At 37.5% G+C, this 24,194-nt stretch overlaps 1 protein-coding gene across 2 annotated transcripts in view; it reads left to right on the top strand.

Annotated features, from left to right (window-relative positions):
* The first annotated feature begins 221 nt into the window (after positions 1-221).
* The window catches only part of itgb4 (integrin, beta 4), a 27,298-nt gene continuing 3,325 nt past the window's right edge, over positions 222-24,194 (top strand). The window contains exons 1-38 of one of the 2 annotated variants that reach the window (XM_084389047.1): positions 222-839; positions 2,780-2,864; positions 3,351-3,433; positions 4,391-4,486; positions 4,590-4,794; positions 5,464-5,560; positions 5,654-5,825; positions 5,950-6,213; positions 6,361-6,450; positions 6,540-6,662; positions 7,165-7,332; positions 7,419-7,495; positions 7,596-7,798; positions 8,434-8,537; positions 9,665-9,760; positions 9,877-10,006; positions 10,109-10,234; positions 10,489-10,595; positions 11,499-11,532; positions 11,623-11,817; positions 12,244-12,347; positions 12,461-12,519; positions 12,648-12,671; positions 13,098-13,246; positions 13,372-13,551; positions 13,791-13,939; positions 14,168-14,375; positions 14,447-14,767; positions 14,897-15,057; positions 15,999-16,179; positions 16,361-16,498; positions 16,607-16,789; positions 16,911-17,045; positions 20,190-20,351; positions 21,225-21,386; positions 21,640-21,753; positions 23,244-23,393; positions 23,864-24,052. In XM_084389047.1, coding sequence (XP_084245173.1) covers positions 2,786-2,864; positions 3,351-3,433; positions 4,391-4,486; positions 4,590-4,794; positions 5,464-5,560; positions 5,654-5,825; positions 5,950-6,213; positions 6,361-6,450; positions 6,540-6,662; positions 7,165-7,332; positions 7,419-7,495; positions 7,596-7,798; positions 8,434-8,537; positions 9,665-9,760; positions 9,877-10,006; positions 10,109-10,234; positions 10,489-10,595; positions 11,499-11,532; positions 11,623-11,817; positions 12,244-12,347; positions 12,461-12,519; positions 12,648-12,671; positions 13,098-13,246; positions 13,372-13,551; positions 13,791-13,939; positions 14,168-14,375; positions 14,447-14,767; positions 14,897-15,057; positions 15,999-16,179; positions 16,361-16,498; positions 16,607-16,789; positions 16,911-17,045; positions 20,190-20,351; positions 21,225-21,386; positions 21,640-21,753; positions 23,244-23,393; positions 23,864-24,052 — 5,218 coding nt within the window. In that variant the 5' untranslated portion in view covers positions 222-839; positions 2,780-2,785. The remainder of the gene's footprint in view (positions 840-2,779; positions 2,865-3,350; positions 3,434-4,390; positions 4,487-4,589; positions 4,795-5,463; positions 5,561-5,653; positions 5,826-5,949; positions 6,214-6,360; positions 6,451-6,539; positions 6,663-7,164; positions 7,333-7,418; positions 7,496-7,595; positions 7,799-8,433; positions 8,538-9,664; positions 9,761-9,876; positions 10,007-10,108; positions 10,235-10,488; positions 10,596-11,498; positions 11,533-11,622; positions 11,818-12,243; positions 12,348-12,460; positions 12,520-12,647; positions 12,672-13,097; positions 13,247-13,371; positions 13,552-13,790; positions 13,940-14,167; positions 14,376-14,446; positions 14,768-14,896; positions 15,058-15,998; positions 16,180-16,360; positions 16,499-16,606; positions 16,790-16,910; positions 17,046-20,189; positions 20,352-21,224; positions 21,387-21,639; positions 21,754-23,243; positions 23,394-23,863; positions 24,053-24,194) is intronic. The other variant, XM_084389048.1, reaches the window with a different exon arrangement.

Here is a 24,194-nt window from a genome sequence, read left to right as displayed (position 1 = left end):
CTCTCTGTCTCACTTTCTATTTTCCCTCTTGAATTAGGGCACATTTTTGTGGCTGTGACATTTGCAAGACTTCAAAGGCAATGCTCAGTAAGCACTGTTGAGTTGTTTTGAGTGTGTGAAGCCTATCGGATTGTGCATGCCTCTGGGTTTAGTTGGTTGCTTTCAAAACTATCCTCATTGTCTTAAAGTGAGATAGGGCACATGTTTGTGTGTGTAGTACCACTGTAAGCCATGTGGAGAAATTAGTGTGGCAATGATTCTTTGTACCCTGCGGGCAATATATCTGCCTGCCACTCCCTGTGCAAGGTCAGTTAGGGCAGGGTTTCTTCACTCTTTCCCTCTATTTCTCTCTCGCTCTCTTTTCCTCTCCCCCTTGGGGAGGAGCTCTGACCTGTCATTCTCAAGTCCACACAGGTGAGAGTGCTGCTAAAGGAATTTACAGAGAGCAAGCGAGCAAAGGACAGAGGGAAAGGTGGAGCAACCTTGTTACCTCACAAAGCCAGAGAGAGAAAGGAAGGGTGTTGCCTGCAACCCACCTGAACAACTTGAGGAAAAGAGGAGGGACCAGACACACATTCACTCTTAAACACAAGTCGGATCTGGAGGAATATTCAGTCGATTTTGCACAGCACAAAGTGGGATAGGAGGGGGACGTTTTCCTGCAAGCACAAGAGTTCCCTGTTGCTTGGATTTGTGAAGACGCAGGTGGAAAACAGGTTCTTTTCCCCTTTTCGGTTAATCATTGGACAACAGGGAGAGTATTAAGGATTTTCTTTTAGAGAACTTTGCTGTTTCTGTGTGGACTCTGGGACTTGGATTGGGAAACAACAAACTAAGAGGTTTGTGAGATCAACAATCTTTTTGTAAAGCCTCACAGTCCTCCATATATTTTGTAAGGCTCTTTTTTTTTATCTCTCTACTTCCCCTTTACTCTTTGCTTGCTTGTGTCTTTTTGTTTGCTCATGTTTGTCTCTGGCAATATGAAGAAGAGAAATCTTTGAATCAGTTTATTTTAGTTCTTTGAAGTCTGCACACTACTGTTCAGCTCTTTTTGTTCTTCGTCTTTTCTTTAATATTTTTCAAACTAAATCCTCATGAAGATATGAGAGGTAAAGAAGGTGTTTGGCTGTTGGTTGTTATGCCTTGTGCAAGGCTGCACCATTAATTTGCAGTTGTTAATTTTCTTATATATTGTGACCATGTTTGTTTATGGTATTATAATGTCATTATTGTTCTCAGATAACATGAATAGAATTAGTTTTTAGCTTGGAAAAGATTTGCTGGTTGGAAAAGTTTCACAGAATGGAAGGAACATATATCATAGTACACAAAATATCTAATATTTTTGTATTGGGTACTTCTGGGTTATGTTGTTTTTCTCTGTGTATGACTAAGCTTGATTTATCTGCCCATTTGTGAGGTTAGCACAGCACAGATCAGGTTCACAAGGGTTAAGGTCTGTTTAGGTCTCAGGCACAGTGGTATTTATATGAGATTGAGTTTTCTCTCATCCTTGAGTGAAATTCCATCGATGTTGGTCAAAATATGAACTCAGAGCAGATACACGTGAATGTAAAGTTGATGGATGTGCCAACACCAGGAATAACTGATTTGTGTATTTTGGGTTTTTGATAATGGAATGTCAGTAATAACATGATTTTTTAGTATCATTATTTATATAAAAGTAAAAACATGTCATTAAATGACTTAATCACGCTCCCTGACTTATATGTAAATAGTTATCAATTTTCATACCATTGGAGATATTGAACTTGAAGAACCACCTTGATGTTTTTCGCAGGTCTGCAGTCTTCACAGCACCAGCTGCTACTACAGGCAACATGTTTCACTAAATTCACCACATTTAGAGAGTGCATGCAGCACAGGATGAGTACAGAGGTGTTCAGATGTGTTCAGGAACACCTAGAGAAAAACAGTGAGATGTGATGCAACGTCTGTCTGATGCATACAGTATGTGCGTTGACGACATGCAATTATGTGTCCTGTTTCTCCCCCGTAATTAGACTTTATTCAGCAAATATTGATATGATACATATCAGTATCAATATAAAGTAATTAATTAGAAAGAAAATCAATTGAAAGTCCTAACACTCACTTATTATCTTTTCATTGTAGAAAAAAAAAGGACCAAAATGTAATGCACAAAAATACAAAACGTTGTTCTCAAACTTTCCCCTGTCTTTCTTTTCCCTGGATTCTGTGTCCATCTGTAGAGGATATGAGTGGAATTCCTGAGGAATCATTGGTCTGTTTCTCCTCTTGACTGTCAGAGTTCAGATTTATGGGGGGTGAAATGGGCTCAACTTTCATTTGATGTTTTCAGGGAGAAAGGGAGTGGGTGAAAAGCGAGGGAATGTGATATCAGCAGGTGGATCAGATTTCTGCTGCTGTTTTAGGGATTTAAGCGTCGGTATGACAGCTGAAGTGCATGCTATTCCTCTTTCTGTAGATTAGATACAGACAGTGGTCTATAAAAGTCTCTAAAAGTCTAATGGACATACATAAATATGGTGTAGATTTAAAGTAAATGTCCACCGCAGTGTGTCTGGTCATCAAAGTCGTCGTTATGGAGTTTTTGCTTAATGTTTTTATGGTGTTTATCAAGGCACATGTCTTGCATGCATTGAATTTTTCAGTTCACTTACGATCAGTTCTGGTGTGTATCTCCATGTGTGTGCTGTTTATGTGTGACATCTGTTCACCATGTTTAACTTTATGTAATATGTACGATCTCGCTATTGTTTAATTTGTGTTTCAGACTGAAATGGGAGGATGGGCTTTGCGTCTCACTGTGGGGATCTACATTCTCATGCTTGCTGTGACAGTCAGCCGTGCTGATGAGGGTGGGAACATCAACTCTTAAGCCCCTTAACCATCAAATCTCAATTACAAACACTTTTACTTAGGAAGCAATCCAAGTCAGTTAAAAACACCAGATACTTTCTGCTAACTGTAATCAGTAATGACAACATATCAGTTGTCATTACTGATTACTGATTACTGATTACTGATATCATTGAATAATAAAACGTCAGCCCACAAGTCATTTTTTTTAAAGAATTTTTAAGCAAAAGAAAAAGTTTATTAGTTTGTTTAAATGATGAAACAATATATGTACTTGGCGACTTTTTGGTTGTCAGTGGAACATCTCATTAGAGAACTGACTTCATACATTCATTAAAAATGACTAGCTGCTTAAAAGTAATTGCAAAAATCTCTAGCAACATTTGTTTGCTAATGCAATAAATTTCAGAAGTGTTACCCAAATGTGAAGAAGACAGAATTATCTTTGTTATATGCAAAAAATATGCTTTTTTTGTGTTACATAGTGAACCACTGTACCGCTGCCAGGACCAAAACCTGCTCAGAATGTATTCAGGTCGGCACAGGATGTGCATACTGTCCCGATGAGGTGAAAATTCAATGATCCTTATATGCTGTGGAATGAACTGATGTTGTATATGTGTTTGACATGTTTTTTCTAAATAAATACATATTAAATATGACATTTTGATCCATAGATCAGGTCTGTAGAATAGTTTTAGCTAAACTGAATGTTAACCATTACAAAATGATTATAAATGTCCAAAACAGCAATTTCACTGTTCAGTCGCAATTGATGAATGACATACAACAATCTTATTCAATGGTGATTTGAGGGAGCAGTTCTTCTCCAATTAGTTTTAATAACATTTAAAATTTTGGTAAGAATTTTTATGTTTTTGAAAGAAGTCTCTTATGTGCACTAAGGCTACATTTATTTGATAAAAAATACAGTAACAGTAATATTGTGAAATATTATCACAATTTAAAAAAGCAGTTTTCTGTTTTAATATATTTTAAAATGTAATTTATTCCTGTGTAATTTATCATTACTCCAGTCTTCAGTGTCACTTCAGAAATCATTTTAATATGCTGATATTGTGCTCACAAAACATTTCTTCTTATTTCAGTCATGACATACATGAAATCGATTGGTTGAGAACGTTACATTGAACGAACCAATCAGAATGTGAATAGTTTCATGGCTGAACTATTCATTTTTGTGGAAACAATGATTTCAGGATTCTTTGATGAATAGAAAGTTCAAAAGAACAACATTTATTTCAAATAGAAATCTTTTGTAACATTATAAATATTTTTATTGTCACTTTTGATCAGGTTAATGTGTCATTGCTGAATAAAATGATTAATTTCTTTAAAAAAAAAACTTACTGACCACAAACTTTTGAACAGTAGTGTATTTTATTTCACAGTAAACACCGTAACATTGTGTTATTTGTTATTTGTATATTTATAAAGCCTATTGTAGCTCTCTATATGAACAGTTATGTAATTGCTTTTGTTTGTATCTTATTTTTCTCATCAGATCTTTGAGTATGAGCGTTGTGACCTGAAGGGAAACTTGGAGGCCCATAAATGTAGTCGGATGGTAACAGCTGAGAGCACCATGAAAATTGAAAAGGTTTGTTTCATCAGACTCTACTGACCTGTCCCTCACTTTAGTTATATTTCCATATCGTGGAATCATGTGTGTTTACGCATTCATGTCTTTGTGTGTTTTTCAGGACGAGCAAATCGATAAGTCAAAAAAGTACTCCCAGGTGTTCCCTCAGCAAATGCGAATGACGTTTCTCCCCGGGGAGGAGAAGGAGGTGGAGATGCAAGTGTTTGAACCAACCCGTGGCCCTCTGGACCTCTACATCCTCATGGACTTCTCCAACTCTATGTCTGACGATCTGGACAACCTGAAGAGAATGGGAGATAAGCTGGGTGAGTGAGGAAGGTGCATGGAGTCAGTCATATATTAAAATGTATTATATTGTTAACACATTTTAGTTTTTACATTTAAACATTTACATTTTTAACTTAATTTGCTCAACAATGGCTGATAGTTGAAATGATGCTTCCTCTGATTGGAAAAAAGCACCTTTCAGAGCAAATCTATCAATCGACTGATCAATCAATCAATCAATCAATCAATCTATTTGCTCTGAAATGGTTTAAAATGTGTTTTTATCCGAAAAAAACCCATATAGTATTTTATAATATTTCATGCATCACAACTTGCAATTTTTGAACTAGGCTAACTATATAGCTATGTGTGAATGCATGAACTCTGAACTCTGAATAAATTAATCAATCAATGGAATGAATACTTACTACTAACTTTTTTTTTTTTGCATTTACATTTTTTACATTAGCTGTTGTTATTTTTTTATCTTGAGCCCATCAGTATTGTGTTATTTAGATGGTGGGTCAATTTAAATGCAGTTCAACTCCCTATTTGAATCTGTTCTGTTTCATTGCACTTTGTCTTACTGTTTTTGAACGCAAGACCGTTTTTGAACTAATATCCCTGGAGCAAACTATGATTGGGTGTACAACATTGTTTATTTTTTGCAATGTTTCGATATTCATTCATTTTCTCACACCATGCAGCTGAGCTTGTTGATGATATCTCTGATGATTACACCATCGGATTTGGCAAGTTTGTGGACAAAGTCACAGAGCCTCAGACAGACATGAGGCCAGCCAAGTAAGAGAAATACACTGTAACAGCACCACACAGTTTGACATTATCTGCATATACTCCTTATATATGTTTTCCTTTTATATATGTTTTCCATAGATTAGCTGAGCCGTGGGCCAACAGTGACCCTCCGTTTTCATTCCGTAACGTCATCACTCTCACCAACAACATCACCTTCTTCAGACAGAGGCTCCAGAAAGAGCGCATATCCGGCAACCTGGATGCCCCTGAGGGGGGTTTTGATGCCATCTTACAGGCTGCTGTCTGCCAGGTACTGACATGTTGGTAGATGGAAGTGGAAAATACACTTGGATGCCTTGCTTGGCATTTACAGTACTCTAAATGAATTGCTTGCTTCTTACTGGTAGAGTATAACTTGTTTCTTTTTTTCACAGCAACAGATTGGCTGGAGGCAACACAGCACCCACTTGCTTGTCTTCTCCACTGAATCTGCTTTCCATTATGAGGCAGACGGTGTCAACGTGCTTGCGGGCATCTTGGACCGTAATGATGAGCAATGCCATCTGACTCCAGATGGAAAATACACACATGACACTCGTCAAGACTACCCATCTATACCCACCCTAGTGCGACTTCTGGGGAAACATAACATCATCCCAATCTTCGCCATTACCAACCATTCCTATTCATACTATGAGGTGTGTATGCCTTAAAAAGACATAAGTGCATCTCATCTTGAATTAAAAGTGGTCAGTTACCACAAATATAAATAAAGATTATAAATGTGATATAGCTCTTTTTGTGAAAACAAGTGTGACGCTTTCCTTTGTATGCCATGAATGTAGAAACTGCATGAATACTTCCCTATTGCTGAGCTGGGAAAGTTACAAGAAGATTCCTCCAACATCTTAACCATTTTAGAAAAATCTTTTGAGGTAAATACATTTTCATACCAAATACGTTGCTTGTAACAATCAAACTTGTACATCAAATGTGATGTAACTCTTCATCATTTTTTGAACAGAATATTCGTTCCAAGATCAGTATCCGTGCAGAGGACAGACCAAAGGCGGTGGAAGCCAAGATTCTGTCTCAGTCTGGCACTTTTTCTGAATATGGCAATTTCAAAATCACACCAGGACAAATTGTGAGTGTCTTTGCATTAGGTTTAAATGCACAACTACAACTGTAGTCTCTCACACAGTTTCAGTTCAAAAGGAAGGAAAATAATGAAGGAAAAACATACAATTATTGAATATTATTTAAAAAGTAAAACCATAATCCAGCAAGTTAGTAAGTAGTTAATAATTCAGATTATTTTTTCTATCTATCTATCTATCTATCTATCTATCTATCTATCTATCTATCTATCTATCTATCTATCTATCTATCTATCTATCTATCTATCTATCTATCTATCTATCTATCTATCTATCTATCTGTCTGTCTGTCTGTCTGTCTATCTGTCTATCTGTCTGTTTATTTTTACATATTTTTTATTGAATTAATTAATGTAATTTATTACATATCCAACAGAAATAAGAGTCATGATGGTTTTCACTGCAATTTTAAAAACACACTGTTAAGATCCTTTAAAATATGACATCCTGGTCATAAAGATACTGATTCAAATGTCTCTCTGTGTCTAGGGTCATTTTAGAGTCCGTCTGAAGGCTCTTACTCAGGTGGGAGAGGATCATGTGTGTAAGGCCAAACAGGTTGACCGGATGGGAACCTTGAGAGTCAAACCCAGTACCTTTAGCTCCGCACTTAGCATCAATGCTGAAGTACTCTGTCATACATGTGACTGTGAAAAGGTGAGGTTTGCTATCTCTTTAAAACCCATCTCTTGTTCTGTGTGTTCATTTCAAATCTTACACTACTGTTTCTACTTAAACATCAGATCCCAGTTAAAAATGCTTTGCGCTGTAATGGCCATGGTGATCTTGTCTGTGGGAAATGCCAGTGTTCTGAAGGATGGTATGATGGAAATTTATCTCCTTTGACATTTTTGGTTTGTGCCGATTACATATGTAGCAGTCCATAACCCTGTCTCTCGTCTATGCTCCGTCCCTCATAGGTTAGGCCCTTTCTGCAACTGTTCAATGGGGGCCTCCACAGACTCTGCCATGTGCATCGAACCTGGGAAGACCGAGCCGTGCTCGGGCAGAGGAGACTGCATGTGTGGGACCTGTGTGTGCTATAACCCAAACCAGTTTGAAGGGCCCTTCTGCCAGTTTGACAAATCTCAGTGTCAGAGATTTGGTGGATTTCTCTGTAATGGTTAGTACATTTTTTTTTTTTTTTTTGATAAATCTAAGCCTGCCGAATAAATATTTTTCTAGTCAACTAGTAGTCGTTCATTTAAGCCATTAGTCGACTATTCGCACATTTATATTGATTTAATTACTTAAATATATACTGGGGGGAATACTAAACCATAATGAGCCTTTGAAGGAATAGTTAAAAATTAATAGTTAATAATTAATTAAAAATTAATAGTTAAAAAATGAAAATTCTGTCATTATTTACTCACCCTCAAGTTGTTTCAAACCTGTATGAATTTCTTTCTTCTAATGTACACAAAAGAAGATATTTTGAAGAATTTGGCTAACCAAACAGTTGATGGACCTCATTGACTTCCATAGTATTTATTTTTCCTACTATAGAAGTCAATGGGGTCCATCAACTGTCTGGTTACTGACATTCTTCAAAATATCTTCTTTTGTGTTCAGCAGAAGAAAGAAATTCATACAGGTTTGAAACAGCTTGAGCCCTAAATATATCCCAAATTTTCTTTGCAAGAAGAAAGGAAAACAGGAAATACAGTCATTTGAAAATGTTGTACATGCATTTGACGTGTTGCCATAGTTACCGCTTCAAGGTTTGTGACCTTTCACCTCTGTTTGCCACAACAGAACGTGGAAGCTGCAGTGCGGGCCGATGTGTGTGTACACCAGGCTGGTCTGGAGATGCCTGTGAATGTCCCATCAGCAACGACACATGCCTGGACAGCAGAGGGGTAAAACTCACAAAAAGTTACTAAGCAAGTACACTATCATTCAAAAGTTTGGGGTCAGTAATTATCATTATTATTATTTTTTTAATCAATATTTTGATTCTGGAAGGAGGCCTTAAAATTGATCAAAAGTGACAGTAAAGATATTTATAATATTTCAATAGATTTCTATTTCATATATATACAGTTCTTTTACACTTTCTATTCATCAAAGAATACATAAGCAGCTTTGGTGAGCATAAGAGCCTTCTTTAAAATCTTACCGACCCCAAGCTTTTGACTGGTAGTGTATATAAACTTATTTAATACTATTTTAAGTCTCACTACTTATTTTTGAATTACAGTTCTTTGGATTATTGGACTCTAACTGGTCAATCTCAACATTCTGTGGTCAAATATTTAAGAATGACTTTATTAATTTTACTGTTGTCTCCTTTAATGTCTCTCATAGCACTCTGTAGCCTATTTCTTCTCACATAATAATATAATTGCAATTCATATCATTATTTCATGTCCGTTTATTTAGTTATTTGAGTAGCCGTGTAATAAACTGGATAATGTACAGTCAGCCAGTCATTAACACTAAATACTTCAAAAAACATCTTCAGGGTGATGCAGGATCATCCTGTTTGGGTTGATTTTGTGATAATGACCTGTTGATTATAAAATCAAAATATTTTATTAAAAATTTTCAAAATAAAAACTGAAAGGGCATAATAGTCTTGTACCCTACAAATTAAAATATTAAAATGTATTATATCATTAAGACTTTTAAAATTTAGAAACTATTTTATTTAATTAGTTTGTGTAATTTATTACACAGCCAGCAGGCAACAAAAAGACGCTGATAGTTAACATTCATTAACTACTTCAACATTGAAACATTATAGTTGAGCAAAACCTATTTGTCACTGGACTGATCATTGTTTAAGAGACCTTATTTTGCTCATAACTTGATTTTGACAAATATGTAGTTACAGTATTTTGCCTTTTGTAAGGGCGAGGGCAATCTAGATGATCATGATGGTGTTGGCCAAAATTTTTTACCAAAACTATTTTTGTACCAAATATCACAGGTATTCCAGGTAAAACAGATCTCTGTGTATATAAATAATTATTCTCTTTTGTAGGGCTTCTGCAATGACCGTGGTGTGTGTAAATGTGGTCGTTGTGAGTGTGAACACTCTGGACTTCCACTGAGCCCCACTTGTGAAGCGAACTTCCAGGTACAACTGTGATGTCTGTGAATGTGTGTCTGTCTGTCTGTATTCCTTTTCTTTGCATGTTAATAAGCACTATTAATAAACAAATGTCCTGGTACCAACCATCTCTCATAATGCAGCAACAATTGGGGATGTGTGAAGCCAAGAGGAGCTGCGTTCAGTGCCAAGCCTGGAACACTGGTGAGAGAAAAGGACGGAAATGCGATGAGTGCCCCTTTCAAATCATCATGGTGGAAGAGCTTCAGGAAGGTAAGGTGTCGGATCTTTCCTTTATATTAAGACATAGCTATACTCTTGGATTTGTTTATGGATGGATGAACAAATGAAGGATTGATTTATTTGTGTACACAGATAAAAACGTGATAGAGACGTGCAGTTTTCGTGATGAAGATGATGACTGCACGTATCACTACACTGTGAATTATCCATCAAACATCACAGACAAAGAACACAGAGTCCTAGTGAAGAAAAAGAAAGGTGAAATATACAGAAATATTCATTCTAGAATTCTAAATCTCCTTTTTTTATACAGTATTTTTCCATTTGGGGGGCCTGTAGGTAAATTTAAAATGGGATTTTCGTGTGCATCTCTAATATTTCATATTAAATAAAGCTCTATGTTTTGTAGTTATGTACCTACTGCTTATTCTGTATTTCTAGCTCTTGAACAAGAGTGTGTAAAGTCATACATGTCAGGGTTAAACTAACTGATTTGTTTCTCCGTGTGTCAGACTGTCCACCTGCAGGTTTCCTGTGGTTGATTCCTCTCATTATGTTTCTGATGCTATTGCTTGGTTTGCTTTTGCTCTGCTGTTGGAAATACTGCTCCTGCTGCCAGGTAGCTGCACACACACACACACACACACACACACACACACACACACACACACACACACACAAACACACAAAGAATATTAATATAGATTCTAGCATTTTTGTGAGGTAGGTACACAACACTCACAGAAATCACACACGTGCACCTGTCTAAATTACTGTTGTTTTATATCAAGATAATTATAATTACTATAGACTTACCACTTGCAAAACTCAAAAAATGTTCACTTGCAAAACTTTAGCTTTCCATTGAGTTTGCCTTCACTCACAAAACTTTTGTGATGGAAATAATATTAGATGGAAGGGAAAACTATATTTCAGTGAAAAACTATATTTTGTGAGCAAATGCAAAAGGGCTCCGTACACAAGTCCCCAAAAGCAGGTTTCGTCAGATTGGGGTGATTGGCCAACTTGTGAGTGTTTTTTGTAATCATAGCTAAGTAGATCCAAACGCACATTCACATACTCAAAATACACACACACACAAAAAACATGGAAAAAATATTCAAAGACAAACTGACACCATGACCTAACCAGGCACAAATGTTTCCAGTGTCAAATTATTTTCTTTTTGCCGGCAAAAGTAAAAATTCTGCACAAAGAGCAAAATTACAACCAATAAGAACGTTTTAATATACAATTAAGTGGAGCAGGACTGCCAATCAATGAGATTTTACTGGAGGCAATGATATACAGCATGATATAAAAAACAAAAAAAAATGCCTTGTTGCTTGTCCAGGTTGCTGTATTACACATCAAATATGTTCTGGCAAATATGTTGCCTTTGATCCTGTTGTTTTGAAACCAAACAAGTTACTTGTTGTTTAAAACTTATGATGGAACTGGTTAGGACGTGTATAGTGATGTTATATCTCAATTAATTCACATTTGCGTTTCTCCCCAACAGGCGTGTCTTGCTCTTCTCCCATGCTGTGGCAGAGGTAATCATTCTGTTACACTTAAGTTACATTAAGGAGAAATCAGCGGAAACAGATATACTCTATTGTTCTTAATGTGTGTGTGATTGGCAGGTCGTACGGTGGGATTCAAGGAAGACCACTACATGCTACGTCAGTCTTTGTTGACCTCTGATCATTTGGACACCCCGATGGTGCGCAGCGGCCCACCCAAGAGCACAGACATCGTGCGCTGGAAAGTGACGGATAATGTTCATCGAGGACCAAACCACCCCCAGAACCAAATCAAACCCAACCCCAATGAGACCAGTGAGTCTAAACTGAGATTCAGATCATCACATCATCTAGTGTGACCAGGGTCCAAAAATGTTCACCCCAAAATGTAAATTCTTGTCATTCCAAACCTGTATAACTTGCTTTCTTTTGTGGAACTCAAAAGAAGATATTTTGAAGGATGTTTCAACTGCTTTTGTCTATGCATTGAAAGTCAGTGGGGTCCAAAACAACAGTGGACTCTGGTGATTTTCATTGTATGGACAATTTTTTTTGTGTTCCACTAAAGAAAGAAACTCATACAGGTTTGGAATTACATGAGTGTGAGTAATTGATGGTTGAATTTTCATTTTGTGAACTGTTCTTTTAAACAAATTTTAACATGTAAAACCACACAGGCCTTTTTCATGCTTGTTGAGCTCATATTCATATTCTTTCATCCCTCTCTATTCTCTGTCATAGTCCAGTACCCTGTCTCTCTTCGTCTAAACCGGCAATATTCAGAAACTCTTTCCCAGCTTGAGGCTCGGGACACAGACGTGCTCAGACGTGAAGTAGAAGACAACGTGAGTGCTTATTAATGTGTGGTGATTCCTAAAAAAACAACAACCAAGAAGCAAGTTCTCGCACATGAACGGTCATGCCTGACTGCGTATGTCTCTTTGTTCTTCTTAAACAGCTCAATGACGTGTTCCTGCAGATCCCTGGCGCACAGAGAGTGCAAAAGACTCGGTTCAGGTGAGAAGTAGCTCTCAATGACTCATAAAAATCTGCGCCTTGTGGGCAAATTTTTCTAAAGAATTGGATGAGTATCTGATTTCGACATGTGTCTGAATGTACTGAATGTTTTACTGCTTTTCCCCCAGGTCACAAAGAAATTCTGGAAAAAGGTACAGTAGCTACAGCTGATTACATTAATGAAATTCTGTATGTTGATTTAAGTCTATCGAGAGTTTATTGATTAGGACGAATCTCACAAATTAATTTGGAATTTTAAATTCTCACCCCAAAAATCTAATAATTATTATTATTCTTTTTTTAATAAAAACCATTAGAGTTTGACTTATGTGCTTAATTTCTCATGAAAAAATATCAGAACATTTTACATCAAGATAATTTATTCCATTAAGCATTATGCATTAAGCAAATTAGTAAACAGGCTTAATTTGAAAGCATTACCAAGACTTTGCAATCTTTGTGCAATTTTGAAAAAAATATAACCTGAATATTTCTTGAGATTTACTGATTGGTACAGGGAATCTCAAAAATCTCAAAACTTTAAGATTGATAAAAATAATTCTCATTTTCATCCACAGACAGAACAACACAATTGTGGACACAGTTTTAACTGCCCCTCGGGCCAGTTACCCAGATATTGTGAAATTGACTGATAAACAGGTTCAGGCTGGAAACTTCCGCGATCTGAAGGTGGTTCCAGGCTACTACACCGTAGCTACTGACAGAGGTACAAACCTTGTACAACACACTTATTTTTCCCAAACACAAGCATGTTGTTGTTATTCTGTAATATTTCAAGTTTGTTGTGTAAATTACATTTTTTCTGATTCCACGTCCTCTTCTCCTCTGTAGAAGCGGCAGGTGCTGTGGAGTTTCAGGAGGGCGTGGAGTCAGTGGATGTCCGGGTTCCCCTGTTCGTCAAAGATGAGGACGATGAAAAGAAGGAGCTGCTTGTGCAAGCAGTTGATGTTCCAGTTGGAATTGCAAAGATTGGAAAAGATCATGTCAACATTACAGTGATTAAAGAACATGGTAGGAAGTTTTACAAGTAAAATTTTTTAATGAGTATTTTTGTCTTTTTATTAAAAATATTTAAACATCCTTAAAACAACATAACTTTTTCTTGAGAAGCAAAATTGCGGAAGATAATAATACTATTTTTCATAGAATACATCTTGAATTAGATTAAGTTCATTTATATACGTTTGTTTTAAGCCTAAATCTAACAAAAATTTTGTTTGTGTATTGTTTGTTTATTTGTTATACTATAGCTAGGAGCATCTTTACCTTCCTGCAGCCATCATACACCTACAGTCGTCAGGATGGTGTGGCGAACATCCCGATCAGTCGTGAGATTATAGAGGATGGACGGACACAGGTCACATACTGCACCCGTGACCTCACTGCCAAAGACAAGAAGGTAAAATACACTAACTTTACATCTTGAGTTTCATCATTATAGTAAGGGCCCGTGCAGGACTCTGGTGTGTGGACCCTATTGGAATTGCTCCGTTTATTTAACTATATAAGACCACATGTAATTCTTGAAGTGATATCGATATCTCCTGGACTGAAAGAACATGCAGAAGTAATTCTCATTGCTTGATTGTGGTAATGTTTTCTTGCTAATTTTAACCTCTCTTCACAGGACTATATCTCAGTCGATGGAGACATGAGTTATGGACCAGGGGAAACGCAGAAGACCGTCCCAGTGAAACTCTTGGAGCTTGGGGAAGGAGACGGACTGTTGGAGGACAAACAGGTCAAACAGTTTGTGCTGGATCTGAGTAACCCACGGCAAGGGGCTAAGCTAGGCCGTTACCCACGAACCACCATCACCATCGCTGATAAACCAGGTACATATCAGGTTTATCTGAAAGTATAATTTGTTGTTATTCCCTAACCTAAATGTGAATTGTCCTCACAGAACCCAGCGTCGTAATGTTTAAGAAGAGTACTCAAACTTGCAATACAGCCGATCCGCTATACTCCATCCCTGTGGTACGCAATCGAAACCAGGAGGGGCCGACCACTGTGTACTGGCGCACAAAGAAAGCGTCTCGCTTTGACCTTTCCGGTCCTCTCAAATTTGCCCCTGGCGAGATGGAAAAGAATGTTGTCATTGATCCTCGTGCGTATCCATCTCCTATCATACCCGAGACCTTCCAACTGGAACTATTCGACCCAAGCAACAGTGCAGTCATTGGAGAGAGGAAGACTACGCTGGTGAACGTCACCGAAAGTAGAGGTGAGAAAACAGGGGGTCTAGAGTCAGGTTTGGGGTCCATGTTTGCAAGCATTTGTAAATACAAAAAAAGTAATTGTTTTGTTTACCTTTTGCTGAATGGCACATAATGTTTGCGTGATGTGATTTCAGTGGATGGGCAAATGCAGGATTTCCAGAAAATGGAATATGTTAAGACAGCCACATCTCCTGGAGGACGCCTCTACTCCCCAACCAACATCAAAGCTGTCCCTACCGGGCCTAAAAACATCCGTCTGAACTGGAACCCCTGTACAAACGCCAATGGTTACAAGGTAGGTCATGCAACATGATATCTGCCATAACACATTACAAAATTGAATCAGTTTTTGTATTATTTACCATGAATTTTTTTGTGTACCTCTGAAAAGTTGAATAAATAAAACAATTGAAAACTACTCGAATGAGTGAAGACGCCCAGTTAAGCAACAGCCGTTATTCAAAACATCTGCTTCAGACCACTAATCCTGTTACTGATTAGATACAGTTTAAAATGTGTGAAAGCTTCGGTATTTACACAGCATTAACCAATATGAGATTTTGTTTACTTAATTTGTAGTGGCAAAAGCAAGGAATGTGACACTAAATATGCAGGAGAACATTTAGGCTTTATAAGTTGTAATATGACTGTTTATAGATTTTGTTCATTTATAGTTTATGAAATAAATATAATTGTTCTGCTTCTGATTGTGCTATTGTATACACATTGCAATACAGGGATGATATATAAAACAGTGATTAATATATATTAATTAAAGTTTGGTATCTTATGAAATATTGTGACATATTATTAACTCTTTTCTATTTTAATGCATTTTAAAAATGTAATTTATTCCTGTGATGGCAAAGCTGAATTTTCAGCATCTTCAGTGTCACATGGTCCATCAGAAATCATTCTAATATTCTGATTGGGTGCTCACTAAACATTTTTTATTATTATCAATGTTGAAAACAATTCTTTGATCCTGAAAAGAACAGCATTTATTTTAAATAGAAAACTTTCAACATTATAAATGTCTTTACTGTAACTTTTGGTCAATTAAATGCATCCTTGCTTTCAAAAAAAAAAAAAAAGCCTTCAGCCCCAGTCTGTTTCTGTTTGGAAAGTATCAATATAGTTGCAATATTTTTATGAGATTATTATTTCAATAAACACTAGCTTAGCTAAGGAGCTGGTGTTAAATATGACATTTGAGCCGTGATTTGCTTTTTCCAGGTGAAGTACTGGATATATGGAGATCCTGAGGCCGATGCTCAGGTCCTGGATGTGAAGACTCCTCAAGCCGAGCTGACTAATCTTTACCCGTACTGCGATTACGAGATGCGTGTGTGTGGCTACAATGCACTTGGAGAGGGCAATTATAGCGATATGATCCAATGCCAGACTCTGGAGGATGGTAAGTCGATCTTTGAATTTTCTATTTGTTCTAATTGGGAATTTTAATGGTCTTTTTTCAGTTTTTTGGGAAGCATGCATGCCATATTTTTCATATTTGTCCTTTTCTAGCATGCCCGTTGTTGCTTTTTGAAGTTTCTGTCTCACAAACATGTCCAACTGCGTTATTTTACCCCTTCCAGTACCTGGTGAACCTGGTCGCTTAGCTTTCAATGTCATCAGCCCGACTGTCACTCAGGTCAGCTGGGCAGAGCCAGCAGAGACGAATGGTGTCATCACTTCATATGAGGTCATCTACATACCCATCGACGAGGACAAAAGTAAAAGTCCTAAAATACCCTTTATGGCATCTGTGTGTCAGGATTGTGACTTTTTTGTGGTTTAATGCTTCTCTGATTGCAAATGTCTATATATTTTTTTCTGTTCAGAGCCTTCAGGACCTTCTAAGAAGGTGATGATTGATAACGCCAAAAAGCGCATGCTGCTCATCGAGAATCTGCAGCCTTCTCAGACTTATTGTTACAAAGTGCGTGCTCGCAATAAGGTGGGCTGGGGCCCGTACAGAGAAGCCACAATCAACTTGGCATCACAGCCTACCAGACCCATGTCAAGTAAGCATCTCACAAAAATGGGGTGGAATCAAACTCAAGTTCAGACCAAGTAGTTGTTTAATAAACTGTTGTACTGACTGTGGATTGATTGTGTTTGTTATGATTTACATCAATCCTACAGTTCCCATCATTCCCGACATTCCCATTGTGGATGCAGAAGCTGGTGATGACTATGACAGCTATCTGATGTACAGTAATGAAGTTCTACGATCCCCAACAAGTAGCCAGAGGCCTAGCGTCACAGATCTGTCCGAAGGTGGGTGTCTTTTGTGATGTGGTGCACTATTGCAACACATTGGAGTCATGTCAATGTACACTACCTAAACGTTTGGGGTCAGTAAGAAAAAAATGTAGACTTTTATTCAGCAAGGTTCTTTATATTGATAAAAAGTGACAGTAAAGATATTTAAAATATTAGATTTCTATTTCAAATTAATGCCGTTCTCTTGAACTTTCTATTCTTCAAAGAATCCTGAAAAACTTGTTTCATGGTTTCCAAAAAATATTAAGAAGCACACTTTTTTCTTCTTTTTTTAACATTGATAGTAATAAGAAATGTTTCTTGAGCACCAAATCACCATTTTAGGATCATGTGACTGGAGTAATGATGCTGAATATTCAGCTTTGCCATCACAGTAAAAATAAACACTAAAATAAAAAACAGTCCTTTTAAATTGTAATAATATTTCACAATATTACTGTTTTTACTGTATTTTTAACCAAATAAATGCAGGTGTGGTGAGCATAAGAGACTACTTTCAAAAACATAAAAAAATCTTAATGTCTCCAAACTTTTGAACGGTAGTGTATTTGCTGAACATCCCTTCTGAAGTGACCAGGATGTATTTCCATGACGTTCAAGGATGATTTATGCTGCTGGTTTTGTTCTGGTTTAGCTGGTGGACCAGTGTAGCCATGGTGTTCACTAGCAAAACTTGAGCTGGTGAATGTGGTCAAGCAGCATGGGTAAGCTGGTTGGCCTTGCAACTCTTGGTAAAGGGGACACCAGCACACTAGCATCCTAACGCCGTGTCTACACCAGACGTGAGTGGCGTGACGTGACAAAAGCAGATAGAACCCATTATAATCAGTGATGCTGTCTACACTGAATGTGGCGTGACGCAACATGACAAATTCCCGATAGTAAACTGATGCACTGTTCTAATTCTAACGTACTTCAAGCACTCACTCTCGCTACTTCTGACACAAAGAACAAATGGATTTTCAATCGTTGTGTTGTCACAGCAAGTGTATTCAGCCTCAAGCTGATGTCCGGTGTAGACACGGTGTAACAATGCTATGTCTTTTCATCAGGGATTGCAGGACACTAAAACAAGACTTTGCACACAAGTTTCCAAAACATGTCAATGCTTGTCTGTATTGCATGCCTGAACATGTTGGTGGAATTGTTTCAAGCATTCGAAAGCTTTTTTTTTGTGCTACGTTGACCTGTAGAAACTACCGGTCAATAGCAGACATGGTCAAGGTCTGCCTCCATCAGAATGATGTCCTTACATCATTCGTGTGCAACTCCTGTTGAAATCGAAAGGCTCTTTCTAGTCACCTGTGCATTGAAGACCCCACAAGAACTTACCTTTGCCATGGAACAATGTCTTTTTCTTTTCTTTTGGCTTTGTCGAACTGGGTGACTGGGCTCTTTATGGAAGTTTAACTTATTGTTTGTGCAGCCTTCAGGGAATGTTGCAGCTGTAATGTTTGGGCTCCTTTGGCTCTCTTTTGGCAAGAATGATCAGACTATTTACTTGGCCTTGCTAGTTAAAATAAACATCGCTAGCATCATGGATGGGCTCAGAAGACATCAGCTTTATCAGCTTTTCTTCTTTCCTTCTTTGCCTAACTCTAGTTATTAAAGGAATAGTTCACCCAAATATGAAAATTCTGTCATCGGGTTGTTGCAAACTGTATGACTTTTTACTTTAGGGAGCACAGAATCAGAGGCTGATCTTTTCTGTAAAACGACGAGTGAATGGGGATGGACGCTACAAAAATGACAAAAACTACCATGATTATGGTCCATATGGTGTTTTGAAGCCAAATGATAGTTTTGTGTAAGAAACAAAATATAAGTTGATATTCACTGAACATCTTCCTATCCGCCATAACTCTTAAATCTCATTCACACTTATTCAGACTTTCAGAGGGCAAGATTCTTCAGCCAATGATGACTTATATTTCAGTCTATTCCTCACATAAGCTATCACATGGCTTCAGAAGACTTGAAATATAAATTTGTATCAAATACAAATAGACTTGTAATTAACATTTCGCAATAGTTGTTATTACTATTATTAAGTTGGTTTTTTTTGTCATCCAGCGGTAGCATTTTTGATCATATTCACAAAATTGTCAAAGACTTTGTCTGGATCGGATTCAGAACGATGATCAAAACAGATGGAGTAGATTGAGTCCATCAACACCCCCAAAGCTCGAGTCCTATAGCTCGTCCTGACTCGACATTTCATTCAGTAAAATTAGGCAGATTTGATTCATATTCTGTTTAATGCTGATGATCACGTTATTTTACATCTGCTTACATATGCTATCGCTTGTTTCTGCTTCTTCTTCGCCGGCGTTTTGATCAGGAGATTCTGTACTCTTTCAGAAGATGCGTAATAGCGCCCCCTACCGTATAACAGTGAAAACACGAGAAGAGTTGTCTACTTTTATCCTAGTTTTATGATGTTTTGTTTTGTAAAATTTGGAGATTTATAGGCACATTCACCTTTTTTATATGAAAAGGCGTAGACTTCAGGATAGTTATACAGGTTTAGAACGAAATTAGGGTGAGTGAATAATGACAGAATTCTCATTTTTGGGTGAATTAAATTGAGCACGGACAGCCCATACATCCTCTGTGCCTTGCTTGCTTCCCCACATGATTACGGAAGGCTCACGCTGGAAGCATGTCCAGCTAGTCGGTTCGGATCTGGATCTCCGTAAAGTGTCCTGGAAACTGCCTGCTGACATCATCCCCTGCCTCCTGAGCCCAGCCACAGATGCCAGCGATAGTCATGCACAGACCCTGCCACAAGGTGAAGACCTGTCCCTGGCAGACAGCATGCCAGCTATACCCAACGTCAACCCACAGCTGGGCTATCAAAGTCGCTTGAGTGCTAACTGGCATCAAGAGTCTCAGAGTGCTAACTGGCATCATTTCTCTTGCTTAATGTAGATTGCTAATTCCATTTCTACCATAGAAATATTGTTTCTTCTGAACTGAGAGGCTTTCTGCAGTTTGGGTCTGTTGAGGTGATTCCCTCCTCTAGGCCGCAGTTCAAAGCGCTAGTCTGGAGCGCTAACTTCAACTGTGAATTCTAATGCGCTAATGTTGCTATGCTAATTCATGAAATCGTCGTCTTATTCTCATATGTCCTTACAGATCAGTTTGTAAATGGAAAGTGGGACCAGAATTTCCTGTTCCCGGGAGGAAGCAGTTCCCTCTCCCGCAACGTCAGCTCCTCCTCATCCACATACAGCCATTCTACCCCCCGCCCCGCTGTGACCAATCACAGCAGCTCCACAACGTACATTTCCGGCAAAGGTATCAGAGTATTAAATGCCCAAAGAAATAGTTAATTGCCAAAACAACTTTAAAAAAAATAAAAATAATTCTCATGTACTGGTCAATTTTGAGGTATTGGGCTATTTTGCTTCCACAACATGTCTTTGTTTCAGAGTAGTGGAAACAAAACATCCAAAATAATTAATATTTAGATGTTTATTTTATTGCACTTTATCTATTTGTGTGATTTTAAATGCAATGCTCTTTAAAGTCCATTTTCTCAAAATTAGTAAAAAAAAAAAAATCACCACTTCAGCAGCACTTACATACATCAAACTTTATAGTTTTATTCCAATTTATATTCTGAAGGTTTTTATAAAGGGGTTTGTTAATATATCATTCGCCTGATTAACCCTCTAGTGCTCTTCACCTGGCAGTCATAAAAAGCCTTATTTTTAATGAAATGAATGTTATATATTTTAGTTCTATAATGTTTTTTATTTAATATTTAGTATTTTATTAATTTAATATAATAATATTTAAATATATCTCTTTAAGCGAATATGAATGTAAATTTTAGTCTGTTACTCTAACAAAGCAATAGCACACAAATCATTTGGACCACTTATATGGCACTTTTTTGCCATTCATTTTGTATTTGCTTACTGTTGTCCTTCATTATGGAAAAGAGCAGAATTTAATATCCTTAAGAACATCTATTTTTGTGTTCCATGATAGTAAGAAAGTCAAATTGGTTTGGAATGACGTGAGTGAGTAAATGATGACAGAATGTTCCTTTAAGTTTGTGTGAATCATTCTTTGATTCAATTCATATGCTTCTAAAACCAAAAACTGTTCAATAAATTGCCTTTATAGCTCATTTATCAATCATTGCTGTTTTTTCTCAATCAGGGGGCTCAACTACACATAGATATGATCTTAGAGATGGCGGGCTTCTCAAAGAGGAAGTGATCCTGAGGAAGCGATCGGAGAACAGGCATTACACTGACAGTGATGGTGTTAGGGATTCTATCGTCATTGGAAACGTTCCTGGAGGATTTTTGGACACTTTAGGTAAAGTGAGCTTGATAGATCTGCCTGCACATAGTGTTAAAGTCAATCAGATTTTATATATTTGCCTCGCAAGGTGCAGCTTTTGGCAAGAATCCTTGGCTGACTCTCGCTTCATCCTTGCTCTTCTTTTTCTCTTTCTTATGCCATTTGTCTGTTTTCTACACTTTTTTTTCTCTCACTGTTTTCTCGTCATGCGACGGCTGCCTGCCAACCCTTTCCCGCCACACCCTGCCGTGGCTTGGCGTTCTCTCAGGGGGTTCTAGCTTCAGTCAGAGCACAACTACCAGCTACAGCTTGAGCTCCAGAGCTCGTACTCAGTCTGAAGATATCAACGATGCACTGCTGAACCTGGATAGTGTTCTTCAGGGTGAGTGAACGCGGAAACAACCATCAGTGCGTCAGGGGACTGATTGAAACCATAGCTTCTCAAGCTACAAGCTTCCTTTACTGTAAAGTAGTTGAACCAAAGTCAAGAAAACCTTTTAGAAGGCGTAATACATTTTGAAAAGATTTTAATATATATATCATTTTATATCATAATATATCATTTTAATATATATCATAATATATATCATTATATAATATATACATACATATATGCATATATACTGTATAATGTAATTCATTTTTTATTGCATACAACTTTAAATTTAGATTAAGCATATCATTTTACAATAAATTCTAAAACTAAAAAAACTCCATCATTTATTACTAAATATGTAGAACTTGTTAAAGCTAGGGTAGGCAATTTGTTTTATAAACACTTTTTGTTATACTGGTTGAAACTCTCTTCACATCCTGATAGCAATCAATAATAGAAGTGGTCTAAAAATTAAAATATGTACATATATCTTCTGTGGAAGTCTCGGGACAAAAAAATGTTCGTCCAATCACTGCTTTCGGTCCGAATGCTATGATACCATGTCCTACCTGCCTGTCAACATGTATTTCCATACCTCCGCACACCTGCTCGCGCAGACATCACACGTCATCAGCACGTTCCCTAAGGCTATACAGAGTTTAGAACGATATTCACCGAGTCCCACAAACAAGCAGCAGCAGTCTTTTAAAAGTCCTCTTGGACCAGAACAACAAGCTTATGCTGTGTTCATGCCATAACCATAATGACAAGAAGCCGTGACGTTTTTCCCTGGAGTCACGTCCTCAAGCTTGGATTTATGCATTTCTATATCAACACTATCAACGCCGAAATGATTCTGCAGCAGTCAGGTGGTTAAACTAGAACTATGTAGTTCATTATTATTGTAATGTTATGTGATGTGAGACGTGAGGCAGTTTAAAGGCGCCTCTCGTGGCTTTTTTGTTTGCTCCCTGCTGTATGCGTTCATGTGTTTTGGAGGAGGCGTGGCTTTGGAGACGGTTAAAGGGAAGGTGGGATCTCATGCTTTCAAAGCTAGCTTGCTATTTCTAGCCACTCTGAAATTGCCTACCCTACCTTTAAACTGTCTGAATGAACTGATTCGCTAAAATAAATTGTAAACAATCTAGCATTTTGAGAGAGTGCACAGTTATTTTATTTATTTATTTTATTTTCATTTGCGCAAAAGCATTGGATTTTTTGTCTTCCTCGTCATTGTGGGAAGTGGCTAAATTATTTTGAAAACTAATAATAGAAGCGTCTCTACTTTCTTTAGTTACTCCCCAACACTGCAACCAATTAAACCCTGACACACAACTCGCGTCTGAATAACATAGTCATTTGCAGACTGACACACCTCAGCCAATTCCCTGCTGTGCTCCCAGTGCTGAAGCAATAAAACAATTTGTGGCTGCATAATTAAATATGTCTGTTCTGTGGTTTGAAATTTTTACCGTCTGCACTACTTGTGCCCTCAGACTCTCGCTTCAACCCGGGTGTTCCTGAGACTCCCAGCAGACTGGTGTTCTCTGCCCTGGGGCCCACGGCCCTGAAAGTGAGCTGGCAGGAGCCCCAATGTGAGACCGGTGTACTGGGTTACTGCGTCCTTTACCAGCTAATCAATGGAGGTGATTCATCTCTTCTCATTCATAGTTGTCATACTTATTCCTTCATAAATATATTCAAGTTAATTCAATTACTCAGTTATATACTATAATTGATCAATTTATTGCCATATGTAAATTATATATACAGTAGTCAACATTTGTTGTGGATCAAAACCTTTCATCAAAGTTATACATGAATTTTGAACAATACCCGTTCTTGTCTTAGGACAACTTTTGATTAACTTTTTTGATCCACTTCAAATGTTGACTACTGTATATATATGTATATAACTTATCATATTTCATACATACATACATACGTACACATATATATATATATAGTATATTGTACAATACATAGACAAGCTAAGCAAACAATCATTTATTATATGCTATAAATCAACAATTTAATGTGGTACATATGATAACAGATGTTGTCTTTTTGATGTCTATTTATTCTACCATTGTATTGTATTGTGTTTCTCTTATAGGTGAGGTAAAGCGTATCGAGGTGAACAATCCCGCTCAGAACTCTGTGGTGGTTCAGGATCTCCTGCCCAACCATTCCTACATCTTCAAAGTGAAGGCCCAGAGTCGAGAGGGCTGGGGTCCTGAGAGAGAGGGAGTCATTACCATCGAGTCTGCCGTCGACCCCAAGAGCCCCCTGAGCCCAATGCCAGGTGAGTTGCTTCATTTTATGTTAGCTATATGGGGCAGAGTAGCTAATGTCAGCAGTAGCAGTGGCAGCTATTGTGAAATCTTGATTAAATATTACCACACTATTGCGTGTATGTATCATTTAATTGTTCTTAAACATGACTA

The sequence above is a fragment of the Rutilus rutilus genome, assembly GCF_951802725.1.
Source record: "Rutilus rutilus genome assembly, chromosome: 19".
Classification (NCBI taxonomy): domain Eukaryota; kingdom Metazoa; phylum Chordata; class Actinopteri; order Cypriniformes; family Leuciscidae; genus Rutilus; species Rutilus rutilus.
Note: the sequence above shows the minus strand (reverse complement) of the source record. Positions and strands in the feature narration are given on the sequence as shown.